General features: G+C 36.7%; 1 protein-coding gene across 1 annotated transcript in view; it reads left to right on the top strand.

Annotated features, from left to right (window-relative positions):
• Positions 1–19,866, top strand: part of EndoA (SH3 domain containing GRB2 like, endophilin-A) — a 416,265-nt gene that overhangs the window by 375,812 nt on the left and 20,587 nt on the right. The window contains exon 14 of the mRNA XM_090389410.1: positions 15,658–15,900. Coding sequence (XP_090245536.1) covers positions 15,658–15,893 — 236 coding nt within the window. The 3' untranslated portion in view covers positions 15,894–15,900. The remainder of the gene's footprint in view (positions 1–15,657; positions 15,901–19,866) is intronic.

Genomic DNA, 19,866 nt, shown 5'->3' with positions numbered 1-19,866 from the left:
ACCGATCAGATTTACTCGGTTGAAAGTCGGAAAAACTGTGAGCCCATTGTTAAAATATTCACAGCTCACCACTGGTTATATGGCTAAAAGCCTCAGACTTCAGAAAATTCACCAATCGAACAAGTTAGTGTGTAGCATCATGTTAGTTCATAGGTAATCACCGAAGTTGAATTGGCATCTTTTTTGTTATATCTCATTTTGTGAATATGAGTTGGCCTGATATTGCACTATCTTGAATATGCAACACTTCACCAATGGAGAAGACTGGTGTTACTTATTCTCAAAATTAATACAGGCAGTTCCCACTTTACGAGTTCCCAAGGTTAATTTTTTTTTTTTTTTGTTTTTTCAAGTATCAACAAAATCGAAAATATGAACATTAATTGCAAAAAATGAATATTAAACATTCATAAATATCGCATTTCAAACCACGTGCATAGCTATACAATACAGTGTACCCTGCTTTACAGTATTAATTATAGTTATTGCATCATACATGAAAATATCGTAATGTGAACCCAATAACACACTGTTTTTTGGTAATTCGTTCCACAATCTCGGAAGTTGAAATTTTCGCTATATAACTCTCTAAAAGGTAGTTTTTTATAGTGTAAGTTGTATTAGTTACCAATTAAAATGCACTACGCTTTCATCATTATCATATGTTCTGTTATAAGAACCAATTTTGAATGGCTTTGTGATGTTTTTCTAAAGCACATTTCTGGAGGTCACGGCCATAAAACAATAAAAACAATTTGCACTTTCTGGTGTATTGGCTTTTCTGTTACTGCAAGCAATTATAAATGGGTAATAAACTCCAAGTTATTGGAGTTTATTACCCATTTATTGAGTTGTCACTACCCATCGGTGGATGGGTAGTGACAACTCAATTATGAAATATAACTGCACACAAGAGATGCCAGATGATGTGCAACAGTATAAATTAGAAAGGTTATACAGCTAAAAGCCTCAGACTACGGAAAATTCGCAATCGAACAAGTTAGTGGATAGCATCATGTTAGTTAATAGTAAATCACTGTAGTAGGTGAATTGGCATCGTTTTTGTTATACAGTGGCAGACAAAAAAAAACTGCATCACCTTTAAAAAAAAAAGTAACATTTGTAGTGAAACGTATAAGATACTGTTTGATTACTGTCATTTTGTTTGTCACAAAGCAAAGGTATTACATCAGCCATTTTTATAAATACAAATTGGAAAAGGTATACACGTTCGTTAGTATCCGGTTTTGCAGAGGTGTAAAATAGGCTGCCACCATATGTTTGATTGACACTTTTTTTCTTGGTGTCAACCAAACATATGGTGGCAGCCTATTTTACACCTCTATTTTACACATAGAAAGCCCAGGAAGGGCTTTCTACGTGTGCTATCGCTGATAAAATAGGCTGCCACCAGCCAACAGTATCCTGGGTGCTGAAATTAAAGCTTGAAACTGGTGATGTGAAGAGAAGACCTGGATCAGGCCATAAGAGAGTGACTACGCCTTCCGAAGATCGATATTTGAAATGGCTATGCCTTCATAATCGCCATGCTGGTGCTCCTGATCTAAAACTGGACTTTGAGATGGCCTTTGGTGTTGAAACAAATGCACAAACTATCCAAAGATGGTTTTCCGAATGTGGGCTACATACCTATCGGCTCAAGATTGAAGCCTTTGTTGTCCCGACGAATGAGGAAGAAGCGACTTGCTTAGGCTAAAATGCATGTTTCATGGGCAAAAGAGCAATGGGACACAGTCATCTTTTCTGACAAATCGAAATTCAACCTGTATGGCTCAGATGGAAAGCAGTATGCCAGAAGATGAAAATGGGAGGCATGCCATCCTGACTGCATAACACCGACTGTAGGGTTCCCCAGTCAGATGGTTTGGGGATGCTTATCAAGCAAGGGGGTGGGGCGAATTAAGTTTATTAAAGGAATAGTGAATGCAGAAACGTACATTGCTGTCTTGGAGAAGTGCCTGAAACCTGTTAAGGATCACCACACAGATGTCCAAAACTACATTTTTGAAAAGACTCAGCACCCTGCCACACAGCAAAATTGGTAAGTTTTATGCTATTTAGATTTAATGATGAGTTTGTCTTCTTATCTCACAAGGCTTAAAACATACTTACACCAATGTTTTCCTTCGTTTTTCCTCCCTTAAGGTACAGTCATGCCTCAGAAATTTGAACCCTATTGAAAATTACTGGTACATAATGTCATTTAATGACAAGTAAGATTCAGCTGCAGGAGAGCATTGTAAGGATGTGGTACCACAAAATTCGGCAACCGCTATTGGTAACATCAACAGTTAGTCCCACTGCACAGAATTTAAAACTGTCTGAGAGCACTGTAGTCACTCTTAAGAAAGTAAAAGCCTTTCCTTTTACCCTTGATAGTAGTTATGTGTTTAATTAAATTCCATATTAGTACACTGTGATTGCTGCCACACAGTGGGTCTTTTACTTGCAGATTGTTAATGCGTTAAGAATCACTGCTGATAGCCAGATCGGTAGTATTGCATCCTCTTGTTACCTCTGCTGCAGAAAACAGCCATTCAGAAAATTCACAAGTCTCACTTGTGTGTGAGTGACCAACCGACAAATATCAGTCAACATCTGGAATGTTAAAATCCCCAATTATGAGACTTTCTGATTTTCTGGTCCACTCTATTTCTCCGTATAGCTTTTTGTTATACTCATCACAATCCTTAGGCTTATAACACACTCCCACTCTCAATTTTGTTTTCCCACTGCTTATATCACACCAAACTGACTCAACATTGCACTCATCACCCATGTCAACCAGATGCACTGCCTTAGATTTAATATGCTTCTTAACTAAGAGCATAATCCCTCCACCTCTTCCATCCTGTCTGTCCTTCCTGTATTCATTGTTCTCCCTATATTCAAATTCAGCATGACTTGTCTGGGTGACACCATGTTTTTGCTATTCCTGCAATGTCTGCATTTCATGTCTTAACCAGTACTTTAAATTCATCAAATTTGTTTACAATCTCCTAGCTTTAGTGTACATGCAAGTATACATGCACATGTTCTTACTCTTAGTTACCCAAACACAGCCCATGCATTTATTTGTTCCATGATGACTCACAGCAGGGTCTGAAGTCCCAGACACCTTGCTTTTCAGGCTGCTGCATGTACCAATAGTAGCAGTGCAAGAATCACTTTCACCTCTGCCTTCGGCTCTAATTTAGCTATTAGTCTGTGTATCCCCACCAAGCCAGCAGTTTTCTGACCCACCTATCACTGCCTCGATAGCATCAGAAAATATTCTTGCACCATTTCTATTTAAGTGTATCCCATCCCTGTAAAAATTCTTTCCTGGTAACAAACACAGACTGATTGGAGAGAAAGTGCAAAGCACTTTCTCTCCAATGCTGAATTAATTGGCAAATCTCTCAACATTTACTTCCCCCCCCCTATTGTGTTTGGGCAGAATTGCAGACACTTTTCAATCCTAACTTGCAACTTTTTCCCAACATTGCCCTGTATTTGTTAAGTAAGTTCTCAGATCACTTACTCTTAATGTCATTAGTACTAACTAATATTTGCAGTAATCAAAATACATCTGGTGAGTATGGGCTTGGCACACCCAGGGTCCTGAGTGGGATATCATCATTCTTCTCTTTCTTGGTGATTTCCATCTCTCTCTCTCAGGGTAATTCAGAATTTTTTTTTTTTTTGCCTGGTGCAACATAAGCTTCAGGTTTCCTTGCGCCATATGGCTGATGATAATAATAATAATTCAGTCCCTCTCATGAGGGACTGAATCAGATGTCTTCTAAAATCCAAATAAACTGTTCTCTACATCCAGCTCATGAATAACTGTGTCAAAATAGCCTACTAAGTTAGTTAAAAGTGATTTTCCATTAGCAAAACCTATTATGTATGTTATGCAAAATGCCATTTCTATGTAAATGGACCTGGATTGCACTCTTAATCATTGCCTCTAAAATTTTCCCTACCATTGAAGTCAGACTAATTCGTCTGTAGTTACCAACTTCGCTGTCAAACTGTCCTTATCTATTGGTGATACGTTGGATCCAAAGGAATGACTTCTGAGTCCAAAGATCTCAAGGTACTGCCCAAATTGTCAGAACCATTCGGATATTCAGCTACTGTGACCATGTAAACTTAGACAGGAGAAATTTACCGAAAGGCGTGGATCACTCACTTCTCTGAAAAATAGACAGCTGCTTTCCAGAGCAAAGGGGAACTACAGCACAGGTTGACCAGAGGCTATTATCCATGTCAGGAACGCCTTAATCTTTTGACTGAATATGGAAAGCGTATTGACTTGGACTCACACCACTCCCACTTGTCGTGTTAGTGTCCTCCCTTGCCACAATGAGAACGATCTCCTTAACGTAATAATATCCCTTTGTATGCTTGTAATGAAGACACCTATAGCATATTGTAGTCAAATAGTACCTCTTAAATTTATGCCTTTGCCATCCCAAGAAGGTGTGTTGAGAATGCCCTACGAGACTCTGTATTTTAGAAGTAAGTCCTAAATCTTAAGTGTAAATTCAGTTCAATTAATTCCACATCAGTTTGAGTACTGGCCTCTACAATTACTGCATTACCCATGCATTCTCTAATTTTTCTCACCTTTAATCTCTCACTGCTTAAAGAACCTGACTTGTTTCCCACTTTCAGCACAGTTGAGAAGAGTTCATTATTCTTAGGATCCATTTTAGAAATCTCTTTGGTTTACAACCTGCCACAGGTATACATGCAATAACTACCTCCAAAGATCAGGCCACTGTTGTTATCCTCAGTATTGCAGTGGAAAGAACAATCATTCTATTCACCATGATATGTTCTAAAGACTACACTGCTTTATCCATAGTTTTAGTAATGATGGCATTGGACCATTCTAGCTGCTCCAACCTTGATCAGCTTGACCCTGTACTTCAACCATATCAAAGACCTTACTGCCCTTTATGGATAGAGGTAATCCATCTCATAGTTGGTCTCTGCAGAGGCAAGTAGTCAGAAAAGCTGTTCTCATGCCAATTATGCAAACCTCGACTATGTTGTACCCTGTAGGCTTTATTTTAAGTTGAAATAACTCAGAAACGATGCTTAACATCACTTTCCACCAGCCTATAATTGCGTCATATATATAAGCACTTTAATCAACTTTACCTTAATTAATACGGTTGACTTTCAGAATAATGGCACCTTCGGGGATTCAAGGTGCTGTTATTTTGATTTTTCCACCATCTAGAAAGTTTTATTTTTAATATATTTAATGCAGAAATAGTGAGGCTAAATAAGAAATAGAGATATTAAGATTGCAATTTTATTAACTGCACATAAAAAACATAAACGTTGACAATCCAGTGTTATATTCTGCCATTAATACACTCCTACCTACGCCTCATTCTATTTTCTTTATTATATCAAGTTTTAGTCTGTGCTACCACGCAGACTAACTTGATATAATGAAGTGGGGAAGACGATGATGACATCGTCACCGTCTTCCCCACACCCGGTTGAAAAGGCCTGGGTTCAAATCCCGTCGATGACCCAAGGAACTTTTGTGGGCCTTTTCGCTCCGTGGCCAAGTTAGTCGGTCTCAGGAATAGATAGCAAGTTTTTTTATCCAGCAAAACAGGCAAATTGACCAAAGATCACACAGTTTACTGACACAATACACATGGCTATATGAATTAACTTTCCAGGCGACCCTAATGTAATAGTTCGAATTATATCAAGTTTGTCACTAAGTTTTAATGTTGTTCTTTTCTTCTCTGTATAAAGTTTATTAACTTTAGGAGCCATAGTGAAGGGTTTTTAATTTAAAATAAATGTAAAACAATGGTATAATCTGTGATATCTGCAGAATTCACTTTCAAAATGGTGAACGTAAACAAATACAGTAATCACGTTACTTGCTGTTTTCTTTTTTCCGCCACTGCAAGGCATCTGCTCTGTATGTAAACATTCAATCTCAATGTGCTGTTAGCTTGAATGTTCTGTTATTTGGGGTGCTGTTATTTCAACAGTCTACTGTAATTTTGTCATATTTTTCTTTAGCCTGTTAAAGACCTCATGTTTTGGCTAAATCTGCTGAACTAACAGGTGATCCTGACCTGGTTCATAACTTCATGAAATATCTAGTTAATTAGTGCTAAAGAATTATTGCCAACAGTGCTCCCTTTTCCCTTTTATTTTTAAACACACCCACTCTTCGACACCTCAGATTTCACGCTATCTGGACTAGAACCCTTGTCGGTTCTTGAAAACAAATCCATCTTCCCCTTTCCATTAAGCTTCACTACACTACACTACACTACACTATTCATTTCCAATCCATTCTGTCCAATCAGTAACTGTGATCAGGTTGAGAGACTACACTTCTAAAGCAGCTGACTTCTTAATATGAATTGAACTGGAAAGTGGAAGCACATAATGTTGAAATGTACTATATTTATTTTTCTTTTTATGGTTGGTTGTCTGCCTTGATATTCCTGACTAGCCAGGCTCAGAGAACTGTAATATATGGAATGAAGATTTTTCAATTGTGTTCTCTTTCTTCTGGAATATCCTAATGGCTACAGGAACCTCCTGACACTTAGCTATAATATTGGTTGTTTTCTGTTATCTGTTGCTACTAAGGGATTTGTGGATATTGGGATCTTTCTCTACTATATTAGGTTTTTTTCTATGTGAAGCAGCTTGGCTGTATCTTTTCTCTGTTAACCAGGTGATCTTGAGATTAGTTTGTGTTGTTGTTGGAAAGGAAAATTTCAGCTCTTAATTTAAACTTTGAGCCTGACTCGTCTAAAACACCAGTCAGGCTAACAACCAACCATAAAAAAGAACAATAGGTATAGAAGATTCCAATGCCGTGTGTTTTCCAATTCAACTCGGATTAAGAAAGTGCTGCTTCAGAAGTGTAATCTCTCCAGCGATGTTAGATATTTTTCTTATTATTGCATATTTAATTTCTAATTTATGTTTTAGTTAATTAGCTAAGTTAATTTTCATTTATTAATTATCAGTATTCTTCTCTGATTTCAAACACTATCCCAAAACCCTCTGACTCGAGGATAGCTTTAGTCGTTATAGCACTGGGTTTTTGTATATATAACTTGCATTATTTCATCTTTATATTTATTTGTTGATTTTACTTTTTTAATTTTTATTCATTCATTTATTTTCATGCCTTTTACCTTAGTTTTTGCCTTGAAACATTAGTACAGTCAGTCCTCGTATAGCACAATAGTTGTGTTCCTAGAAACCCTCGTGCAATATAAATAACAGGCCCTATGGGAAAAATAGGTTAGGTGCCGACCACCCAAGTTGAACACAAATTTGTAACCAAAACATTACCGAACACAATAAATAATCGTAATAAAATATTGCTAATGCTTTTGCTTCTATCCTAAGCAAACTTGTTATTTGTTTCATCTTCTGTCCAAACAGATGACAGACGTTCCATCGCTTCCAATTCTTTGTCTTGATTTAATGGATTTTGTTATACTTTGAGTTGTTTCTGCTATGAAAGTTGATTTTATTTTCTCTGCATTCTTTCTAATTCTCGACGTTGCCTCATTTAGGCCTGTAGCACATACAATATCACATGTTCTTTCATTTCGCTCAAATCATTTCACAATTTCATATTTTTTCTCTATCGACAGAGGAGAACTGGCTATACTGGGGAAACCTCGGTGGGCCGAAGACCAGAAGATGGTAGAGGCCAGTGTGATTTTGGCCATAAACGCTAGTATGAGGCCGCTACAAATTTTCCCGGCTAAGAGTTTTTGACCCAGTCCGCTTTTATTGATATTGCTTTTCTTTTTCTTTATGAATCTGTAGTGTCTTCACCAGGACGCTTTCTTTTCACACATTTTAAGTATTTTACTCATTTTTAGGGAATAAAGCACAATTACAAAATGAGGAGGCACGCTTGATACACAAACAAAGCTGTGCATGTGTAGCAACTGAATAAACAACACCGTAAAGGCAAAGAGAATATTAACACCTCACTAGCTCACATTTTACTAAAGTACATTTCTGGGGGTAAAAAAAGTAAAGTGCAGCCATTATCAACCCACTGCAGGATGGAAGCCTCCTTAACAATTCATGCTGAGGGAAATGGACCATAATCTGCCACGCTGGTCCAGTGCGGGTTGGCAGATCGACCGTATTCAACGGTCAGGGGCTTGAACCCCGGTCTACTCAAAGAGCGTGTGCTACTGCACTCCTGCTCCTGCCCACTCGGCTATGGAGGCCCACCATAAAACAATAAAAACAATTTCCAGTTGCGTTTCTGCTAGTGGAATCTGATATAAATGGGTAGTATGCTCGATCTAATTGCATTTGCGATAATACCGATAGCTGGAATTGTGTGGGTTTTTACTTTATTACGGTGAAATGTGTTCCCCCCCCCTTCACTGATATAAAAACATAAATATATTTTCAGAATCTTCTCTTCCTATCATGTTGCATTCAGTTGGGGTGATTCCTCATTTGACTGCCATTTCTTGTAAACCCAAAGGTGAATCGTGTATAACCGAATTCAATTTGTGTTATATACAATATCGTTCCCCAATTTATAAATCGTGTATGATCGAATTCGCGTACTGTAAACACGTGTTATACGTGGACTGACTGTAAACTACATTGTAACATTGGATTCATTTGTTTCACAATATTTTGACCACATTCTTTATCTCCATCCTCTTGCTGCTAAGCTGACATGTTGGTAACAGTAACATAAATCATTTTGATCAAACATTTAACACTTCCACTATTATAATCAATTGTTCTTTACTTATTTCCTATACTCAGTCTCCTACACTAGTGGTGTGTGACCCCCAGTGGGGTTGCAGGATAAATTAAAGGGGTTGCGGGAATTTTTAAATAAATTTATTTTTGTGCACATAAAAGTTAAAAACCTGTTGTTAAAATTACTTTTTCAATACTGTAGGTGTCAAGACCTTGCTATTCGAACTAAGTCTGAGATCCGAATGAACCTTACTGCCCACCACCCCTTAATTTGTTCATCGGCTATGGACACAAAAAGTAGTTGACTAGTGCGGCTTCTCAGTGTGTATTGATACTTCTACTCGATTAGAAAGGCCTTAGAAAAGCCTTAGAAAGGCTTTTGATACTGTTGCACATGGAAGACTGCTGCACAAATTGGAGCAGTGTGGCATTGGAGGCAAATTGCTGCTATGGATAAGGGGATGGTTGAGTGGCAGAAGACAGAGAGTGGTAATCAATGGACACTGCTCAACGTGGACTAATGTTATTAGTGGAGTTCCTCAAGGTTCAGTGTTGGGTCCGTTGTTGTTTTCGGTGTTTATGAATGATATTGATGATGGGATATCAAGTTTAATGTCCAAGTTTGCAGATGATACAAAGGTTGGCAGGGTCGTCAAGGACACTACTGACGCTATGCTGCTGCAACAGGATCTGGAAAGGTTGAACAGATGGGCTGAGAGGTGGCAAATGAAGTTTAACATTGACAAATGTAAAGTACTGCATATGGGAAACAGTAACTCCAGAGCAACGTATCAACTCTGCGGTACCACACTGACAGTGGTGGAGAATGAATAGGACCTGGGGGTAATTGTGCAGGGAGATATGAAGTTCTCTGAGCAGTGCAGACGAGCTGCAAGAGTAGCTCATGGTGTCTTGTCAATGATATACAGGAATTTTTCTAGCAGGGATAAGGAGGTGATTATTCCCTTGTATAAGGCAATGGTTAGGCCACATCTTGAGTACTGTATACAGGTCTGGAGGCCTCATTTCAAGAAGGATGTAGAGCTGCTGGAACGGGTACAGAGAAGGGCAACAAGATTAGTAAATGGAACAAAGGGTTGCTCTTACGAAGAAAGGCTTAAGTTTTGAAAATTACAGAGTCTGGAGACTAGGCACCGGCGAGGTGATCTGATAGAGGTGTATAAGGCCTTGAATGGTTTGAGCATGCTCAATGCCAATGGGATTCTTCATCTTTCTCAGAATAATCACCTCAGAGGGCATAAATTCAAATTGAGGAAGGACGGATGTCGGATAGATGTGCGGAAATTTGCCTTTGGCCAGCGGGTGGTTGGTTGGTGGAACCGACTTCCATCACTTGTTGTTGAAGTTGATAGCCTAAACAAATTTAAAGCTCAACTGGACAGGTATTTCGAACGAACGGAGGGGTGAAATGGGAGAGGGTTTTTTTTTTTTTTTTTGGGCTGATGCTGAATAAGCTTGCTTTCTTGCATCGTATGCCTCTACTAATGCTAATGCTAATTAATCCCTTGCGGTAATCCCTTTAGCTGTTAATTTGTGCTTCTTACAGGACAAATTCTCAAATTGCCTGTACTGTATTGCCTAAAAGTCAGAGGTGCGAGTGTGCAGGAGCAGTAAACATACATAGCGAGTGTGTCGCACGCAGACGAGGTGCTAGGGTTTTTGGCACACCTAGGCAGAAATGTATTTTGTGCCCTTGAGATACTTTTATTAAATATTATTATAATAAAAATTTTGTATTTCGGCACTCCCAGACATTGGTGCCCCTATGCCCTGCTTACCAGGTTTACCGTGTTCCGTCGGCTCTGGTTGCACACAAGCTTTATTCTGCTTCGTAATTCAGGGCATTCTCCTTGCTGCAATAAAAATTATTTCAATAATGCATGGAGAAAAATACAGCAACGATTTAAAAACCATTCCTCTGTCCAGAGACAGTTTCGAACAACATAAAATTCAATTTATTAAATCGACTGAGAGAAAGTCCAATTTTTGCAATACAATTAGATGAATCCACAGATATTTTAAACCTTGTTCAACTTATTGTACATTTTGGAGAATTTTCTATTTTCTAAAGCTTTGGAAGGAAGAACGACAGGCCAGAAATTTTTTATGTTATAAATATTTTCTTTCAAACAAATAATATAACTTGGAACAACGGTGTTGCAATTTGTACTGATGGCTGCATTAACAGAAGAAAATAAAGGTTTAAAAGGCAAAATAAAGCAAATTGCTCCAAATATTGTTTTTAATCATTGCATTATACATAGGGAAGTATTAGTAGCCAAGGAAATGCAAACTGATTTGTACGAAGTTTTGAAAGATGCAGTACGTGTGACCAACTTTATTGAAAGTAGAAGCTTAAATAGCAGACTTTTCACTATACTTGGTAATGAAATGGGATCCGCTTATGAAATGCTTCTTTTATATACCAAAGTGAGGTGGTTGCCCAGTGGTAAAGTGTTGCAACGTCTTTTTTGGCCTCAAGCATGAAGTTTTATTGTTTTTATCAAATACAGGTCAGAACCTTGCTCAATTTTACAATTAAAAAATGGCTTGGAAATAGCTTCATCACTATTCCGTGGGACTGTTCAAATATATCAACACCGCATTGATATATTTGAAAAACTTAATGAGTTTAATATAAGCCTGAACAAGGACAGGGAACAAACATATTAGTACTCAGAAGCTTTCAAAAATAAACTTAACCTTTGGAAAACTGAATTTGAGCGAAATAATACTGAAATGTTCCCATGTTTTTCTGATTTTGTTAATAGCAATAATATTGACATTTTACAATTTAGTGATGTCATTGCCACCCACCTAACAATTCTAATTATGAATTTTTCCAAACGATTTAATATATCTCCAGAAAACAAAAAAGTTGTATTGAATTCGTGATCCCTTTACTTTTGAAATTTCTTCATGTCCCGAAATTAACATTGAGCAAAAAAGGAAGATCTCATCGATCTGTCGTCTGACAAAGCCTCTGACGTGCTCGTTTCAAGACTACTTGTGAAAAATTTCGGCTTTCTCTTCGAGATGAGTATCCAAAATTATCGAAAATGGCGATACAAAGATAGCTTTCGGGTCTACATATTTATATGACGTTCATTTCTCAAAATTAACAGCTATAAAAACAAAACAGCGTTCCAGACCTGATACAAATGATGACATGAGATTAGCATTTTCAAATATTGCATCCAAATATTATCAGTTATTCAGGCTCATCCTTCTCATTAATTGTTTTGTTTTGTAATTGTTCATTTTTTATTGTTTTGTTGTTATTTGGTTTTTAGCAGTATTAGCAACTAAGGCCATATTGCTCTGGGGATATGCGGTGGTCATTCTCTGACCTTTCTGCATCCTCCGTATTTGGTGGGCACGGGCTCGAACCCCAGTCTAATCAAGAAGCGTGTGCTGCACACTGCTGCTTCTGCCCACCTGGCTATGGATTATTGTTTTGTAATCTTAATTGAAGAATAAGAATTTGAGTTGTTGTTTTTGCTGTATTCAATAAAAAAAAATTAAACAATTATTTTAATGTATAAATTAAAAAGGAAACAAATTTTTTTTTATTCCTTTCTCAGTACTCAAAATTTTCTAGTACATAATTTATAAAATGCCATTTTTCTTCTCTAAAAATCTTGTCATCCTCCCTCGGGGTTTATATTGAGGGGTCGCATCAATTTTATATTTAATGAAGGGGGTCGCGAGTGAAGTTTGCGTGCCACTGTCCTACACTATTGGTAATGTATACTTCATCATTTCCATCTCTTATCACAAATTTAGAAATAATTTTTATCAAAATTCTTATAAAATCATACATCACAAAAGTTAGAATATACGAAACACTTATTTGGTGCTGTAGGCAGCTACTGATGCATTAATCTAGGATTAATCTGCATATAAGATTCTCTACCATAATTTATCCTTTCATCCCTCAGTTCTGCATTTCAGTGTACAATAAAGTCTTTAAAACCTAGCATCCTCAGGGATTGAGAGGTTGCTGGATTTTAAAATTTTCTACAATTTAGAGAGAGATATCTAGTGGTCGAACAGTTTTGGAAAAGCATGTTTTAAATTAATAAACACTGACAACTTAACTTTACATCTGTGAACATTTATAAAGACTATCTTGTCTTTTCATCTCTTTTTGCAAGCAATAGGATATAAGCTGCATGTATAATGCAAGTCTTAATTTTCACAGGTGCAAACATTTGCATTTGTAACAGGCTGCCTAGTATTGTGCCACTTTCAGTATATAGCTTTAGCTATATATTACAACTTTGAAAACTGATTTCATATACTGAATGGCAGCTCATGTTGAACAACTTCTTTACTACTGTTTTGTCCGTGTGTTGTCACTACAGACCACCTACTATCTGGTGAGAAACCAGTTAGTCTTGAAATAATCTACCATAGCAGTCAGTGTCTTTTCCTTAAACAAATTACCATTGATATTTCGGTGAACCATCTGTTTGGAAGTTGTGCAACATCAAGGCATCTCATTGCAAAGGTAAGTCTGCTCTATTTTGAGATTAAGGCCATTGCATTATCCATCAGTTTAAATTTTGCTGGCCAATAAAACAGTTTAAAAGACAAGATAATTCTGTAAGTATCTTAAAAAGAGAGGTGTCACTCCTTCCTTTTTTTTCACTGAATCTCATAGACACACTCATCAATGCATATCAGTGCTAGATCGTTTACTTAATATTTCTGGATTTTAAAATGTTGAAATTTTTATTTATTTATTATTTTATTTTATTATTTATGTATTTAATTTTTTTTTTTTTGGTAAAATGTGCTGGATTGTAAAGTGCTAGATGTTACAGAGTTTACAATCTTTTTTTTTTTTTTTTTTTTTCTTTTTTTTTAACAAAAAAATAAATAAAATCTTACATTCCACTGTTTCTTAATGTTAATATATGACAGGAATTGTCTGTTCTGCTGTTCAATTATCACAAAGTAGAAAAGCCAAGTATATATTCAAAAATATATGCTAGTAATACCACTAGATAAATTGATCATAAACTGTATTGGAAAGAATAAATAGCAAATGTTACACCGTGTATCGATTAAATTTAACTATCCTTTGGTAGCTTGATGGTTTAAAAATTATTTTCCATGATAAATTAGTATTCTGATATTTTATAATATTCATTTGGAAGCTTGCTGTCTTCAAAAGTATTTATGAAGGCTTTCTTACTTTAGGGAAAATGAGAGAAGGATTTACCTCAATATATTGTTGCATTATTTTTTCTCTCTCACATATTCTTACTGTTACTGAGTAATACAAATTTACTGAATGACCCATTGAGACTAGCAATAATCTCGTCAACATTACATCATCTGTCTAATGATTTTTATCCTGAATATTTTTAATTTATATATATGCTAGTAATGAATTTTTAATTTATATATATGCTATCATAATGAATATATCATTATATTTAAATACAGTGGATTCCAGTTATTTGGGCCACCGGTTAATCGGGGCAGCCGTTTATTTGCGACAAATCTTAAAAAACAGAACCCAATCAAGAAAATGGCCAGGGCTTACTTCGCTTAATTGGGACAAAATGCCGTTTAATCGGGGCAGGAGACCTCAGCACTGGAGATTACCCTACGATTGTCTCCGACCGTACCACGTAGTTCGGTCGGATTTCTGGAGGTCACAACCATAAAACAATAAAAACAATTAGCAGTCACCTGTTTATTGGGCTTTTCTGTTAGTGCAATCTATCATAAACAGAGTAAACTCGATCTTATTGAATTTGCGATAATACCGATAGCTGGAATTCTGTGGGTTATTATGTGAAATGTGTTTACACTTCCATGGAATCTTCATTCCTATTTTTAAAGCTTTGTAACTTATTACTCCGTTCTCACTTGCACTTATTGTGTTACTTGCAATTTGTGTGTGCCATGTTCTTTGTTATTGATTGCTTATCTTTTTACTGTTTTAAATTTTAATTCCCCCCCACCTGCCCACAAATGTCAGTGAACAGAAATGTCAACTAGTTTAGTTAGTATGTACATATTACAGTACGTATTTAATTATTCCGATTATCACGTATATTCTTCCGAATTTCACGTATCATTTAATTTTTTAATTGGTAAGGTAATAAAGGGTAAATTTGTGCTTAATATCTCTTTACTTTTATAGCCTGTGGATAATATTCCTCCTATTTTCGCTAATTAGAATCGCTGTTTAATAGAATTAAAATTCAATTCACAAACGTGATCACAATGACCGGCGCTTACTACACATCGTATAGTGAACGGTATTTTACTATGGGAGTTCGTTGTAACGTGATTTGATTGTACAGTGAACTAATTGTAGGGGGGGGGGTGTACATTGTATTTTTAACTATTTACGTGAAACTTCAGGTAATTGGGGCAGCCGCTTAATCGGGCCAAAATGCACTAATCCCGATGTGTCCCAAATAACTGGAATCCACTGTATTTAAATATAATGATATATTCATTATGATAGATATAAATTAAAAATATTCAGGATAAAAATCATTAGACAGATGATGTAATGTTGACGAGATTATTGCTAGTCTCAATGGGTCATTCAGTAAATTTGTATTACTCAATAACAGTAAGAATATGTGAGAGAGAAAAAATAATGCAACAATATATTGAGGTAAATCCTTCTCTCATTTTCCCTAAAGTAAGAAAGCCTTCATAAATACTTTTGAAGACAGCAAGCATCCAAATGAATATTATAAAATATCAGAATACTACTGTATATTATAGGAATCGACTGTATATTAAATATAACATCATTTCTGAAGTAAAATATTTAAAAATTTGAAAAAAGGAAAAATATATTTGTGAATTTTTGTGACATATCTGGTTCCTCAGCTTCTCCCCTCCCTTCTCCTGTTCGCTCTCCAGCTAGAACACCAACTCGACAACAGCCCAGTTGCCAAGCTTTGTACGACTTTGAACCGGAAAATGATGGGGAATTAGCTTTTAAGGAAGGTGATATTATCTCATTGATAAGTCGAGTTGATGAAAACTGGTTTGAGGGTACGTTTGGGGGACGAACAGGCCTATTCCCTGTAAACTATGTCCAGGTATTAGTACCGTTACCATGAATATAGAGTAAGTATTATTAGTTTTATGTGTACAATTTATATTTCTTTATATAAAGGATTGGTTTTAAATTTTATTTGTTTGACATTTTGTTTTGTGAATTTCTGTGTTTTGTTTTTTCAGCATAATGATCATTATCATGCAAATTTATTATACCCAGTGATTGTACCAGTAACTATAATAATAGTACAAATCAGTCTTTCTGGGCCATAAGCCTTTCTTTTCCTTCCATACTATAAATTATTAATAAATAGCAAAGCTTTTATTCAAAAGTAACACACTTCTTTGACTGCACAGCTATCCATAATATGAGAATGAGAATGGATTAAAATAAGGAAGTTTGGGGTGGGAGGTTACTAAGAATACATCCTGTTTTTGGAATGTGCAGGCACATAATTATCTGCTTACTAACCCTTTCAATGTAGTCAGAAGTTTTTTGTTAGTGAGGTGAATCTTTTAGTTTTCTGATTTAAATTTCTTCTGCTGGATTTTAGTGAAGTTTATTGTTATTCAAATACAGTAAACCCCACTATTCGTGGTTTCGCATATTCGCGGTCGCTGATTTAATATAAAATGAAACCTTAAAAAATGTGAATTTTAAAGCGCTGTGAACATTTTCCGCCATAAAAAAACATGGGCGTGGCTAAAATTATCTTTCCCGGTCAAAAAAGCGCTCAGTGGGTCGGGGGGGAGAGGTGACAAAATCGCGAGCGTGGATGTTTCTCGCTAATCCTTGTTCAGTATGTGTTATGCGTTTGTCATGGAAGGTTTCTTCGTTTGCTTTTAATTTATATGCTTATAAATTGAATAAATTTATCAATTTATAAATTGATATGCTTACAAAAGTGATAAATCTACCATTTTGCAGTGTAAAACAGACTTTTTCGAGTGTGTTAACGGAAGAAAGTAACTTTATTGTGGACAAGTTCTTTCTAAACCATTTAAAAATATGGCTACAAATAACCAGGGAAATGTGAAAGGATGAAAGAAGGTGATGACATTAGCGAATAAAATTTACTTATTAGACAAAATTTCTAATGGTGAAAGTGTCTCCTCAGTGGCAAAACATTATAAAATCACTGATTCAACGGTACGATCAATCCAAAAATCGGAAGAAAAAATCCGCCGTAGTGTCCGTGAAAATGCGCTAATTGCTTCAAAAATTTGTTCTATAACTCGTGATGTTAAATTAGAAAAAATGGAAAAGGCTTTAAATCTGTGGATAGAGGACCGAACTCAAAATAAAATTCCGTTAAGTTCACTCATCATTCGTGAAAAAACAAAACTCCTTTATCAACACTAGCGAAACTGGTGATAGCACTGGCAGGATAAGTTTTTTTTGCTAGCAAAGGCGTTGGTTTGAAAGATTTGTTTGAAATTTCTAATAAATATTACATTTAATATTAAATTGTTTCTTATTTTCATTTCGATGCCATATGCTTGCATTTCACTATGTACTGTCTATGTACATAGTCATATTATGAAGGTGGCCCCAAGTGCCAAGCGATATTAGTGACCACAGCGCCTTTTCATAGTGATTATCTGATACGCTTTACTGTAAATACGTTTCTCCTGAGTTTCGCAAGTCCGTTAACTCTTGAGCATTATAATTAAATAGATCTTTCAATTTATATAACCCAGAAAGGAAAGCACCTTTCTTTAAACCCTTTTTTTTATTTTTCGTTAATACTAACCTTCTCTTCGCTTGGGTCACTAGGCGGCACCGCTCTTGCCTCCACGTGGCGGGGCTGGTAACCTGGGAGAAAAAAGTAATCTCCCGGGGCCAAAAAGAGCACGTCATGAGTAAATCAAACTCAGACTTATCTGGGCTGCCAGATGCACCCCAGTCAACAAAAAAGAAAGATAGTTCTATTGCAGGAACTTCAAAACGGCAGAAAACTGACTCTGACATCTATCCTACTCCAGCTTTCCTGATCATGCACTCAACTGGTGAAAATGCAATTGGCAAAATCTCGCCATTTAGGGTACAGAAGGAATTAGAAAGCAGAGCTGGAACCCCTAAGTCTGTAAAAAGACTTAGGTCAGGAGTTATTCTGATCGAGACCTCTAATAGTAAACACTCAGAGCGGCTTTTAAATATTAATCTCTTTGCTGGGATACCAGTTACTGTGACACCCCATAGATCACTGAATACCTCTAAAGGTGTGATCTCTGATTGGGATTTAATAGATGTATCCGAAGAGGAGATGCTTGAAGAACTTAAAGAAGAAGGCGTTATACAGGTCAAGAGAATTTCCACCAGAAAAGGAGTTCTGACTCCTACACGTAATCTCATTTTGACCTTTAATACACCACATCGCCCAGCATCCATCAAGGCTGGATATCTGGTCTGTAATGTCAGACCTTATATTCCAAATCCCCTACGGTGTTTCCGATGCCAGAAGTACGGACATTCCCAGACAGCTTGCCGGGGAACTCCTGCTTGTGCAAAGTGCGGGTCAGTTGAACACAACTGCGAAGCCTGTACTGCACCCCAACCGATATGCCCAAACTGCAAAAAAGATCATCCCGCTTACGCTAGAACATGTGAACGCTGGAAAACTGAGAAACTTATTCAGATTTATAAAACCAATCATAACGTGTCCTATCAAGAAGCTAAGCGAAATATCTCACCACCAAACCTTGCAAATAGATCTACGTATGCTCAAATCACCAAACAATTCCAATCAACCGCATCGCAAACTGAACTAACAGTACCCCCAAAAGAATCTTTCTCGAACTATGTAAAAACACTGTTCAATGCAACTCAAACTCAGGCAGTCAATACGCCTGTTTCTATACCAATCGAAAATCCCCACTCCCCGGATGAAGGGCACAAAGAAAAACAAATCGTAACTTCTGCTCACCAACAGGAAATGGATACTAAGGAAATACCCACAGATGACCCCGTCCTAGACATTTTTGTAGAAGAAGAAATGGAAACAGAAAGACCCTACTTTCGAAAGAAAGATAAAAACAAGAGTGAAAAACAGAGAACCTCAGCACCAAGAAAACGCTTGGAAAGTCTAACTAGAGATAAACAATGAACACAATAATTCAGTGGAATTGTCGTGGTTTCCGTGCCAATATTAATGACCTGTACGACCTTACCTATAAATATACACCAATATGTCTCTGCCTCCAAGAGACATATTTCAAACCTCAAGACACACCAAAACTGTCTCATTACAATATCTTTAGAAAAGATAGAACCGTTCAAAATACTGCACATGGTGGTGTAGCTGTTATAACGAACCCACATGTTCCCGTCAAACAGGTCTTACTGAACTCTCCCCTCGAGGCAATAGCGGTCCGTGTAGCTGCCGACATCCATATTACAATCTGCTCCCTATATATTCCACCAAGCCTTTCCATCCAACAAAATGATCTAAACAACCTCATAGCTCAACTCCCCACACCTTTCCTCATTCTGGGAGACTTAAATTGTCATCACACACTATGGGGTAACAACAATATTGATCAAAGAGGAAAGCTAATTGAAAAAGTTTTAGATGATAACAACCTTCTCCTTCTAAATGACGGGTCACCTACTTATGTTCACCTTCCTTCTGGAACATATACTGCAATAGACCTGTCTATCTGTTTAGCAACTTTGTATCCTACTCTAAAGTGGACGGCAAAAAATAATCCACTGCATAGTGATCATCTTCCCATTACGATTGAATTACTGAATAAGCCCTCTTATCATCTTACTAGAATTCCTCGGTGGCTAATTGATAAAGCAGATTGGGAGATGTATAAAAAATTAGCTAAACTGGATCCTGAAATTATACAAAAATCCCCAACCGCAGAAGTGATTGAGTATGTCACAAAAACTATACTACATGCAGCAAGAAAAGCTATACCAAAATCCTCCTCAAAATTACCTGAACACCCAAAAATCTGGTGGAGTGACGAATGCCGTGTAGCAAAAAGAGACCAAAATAAAGCTTGGAATACTTTCAGGCGCTATCC

The sequence above is a fragment of the Mastigoproctus giganteus genome, chromosome 2 (genome assembly GCF_048544385.1).
Source record: "Mastigoproctus giganteus isolate SK-2022 chromosome 2, ASM4854438v1, whole genome shotgun sequence".
Lineage (NCBI taxonomy): Eukaryota > Metazoa > Arthropoda > Arachnida > Uropygi > Thelyphonidae > Mastigoproctus > Mastigoproctus giganteus.
The sequence above is the reverse complement of the archived record's forward strand: the minus strand, read 5'-3'. Positions and strand labels throughout refer to the sequence as shown.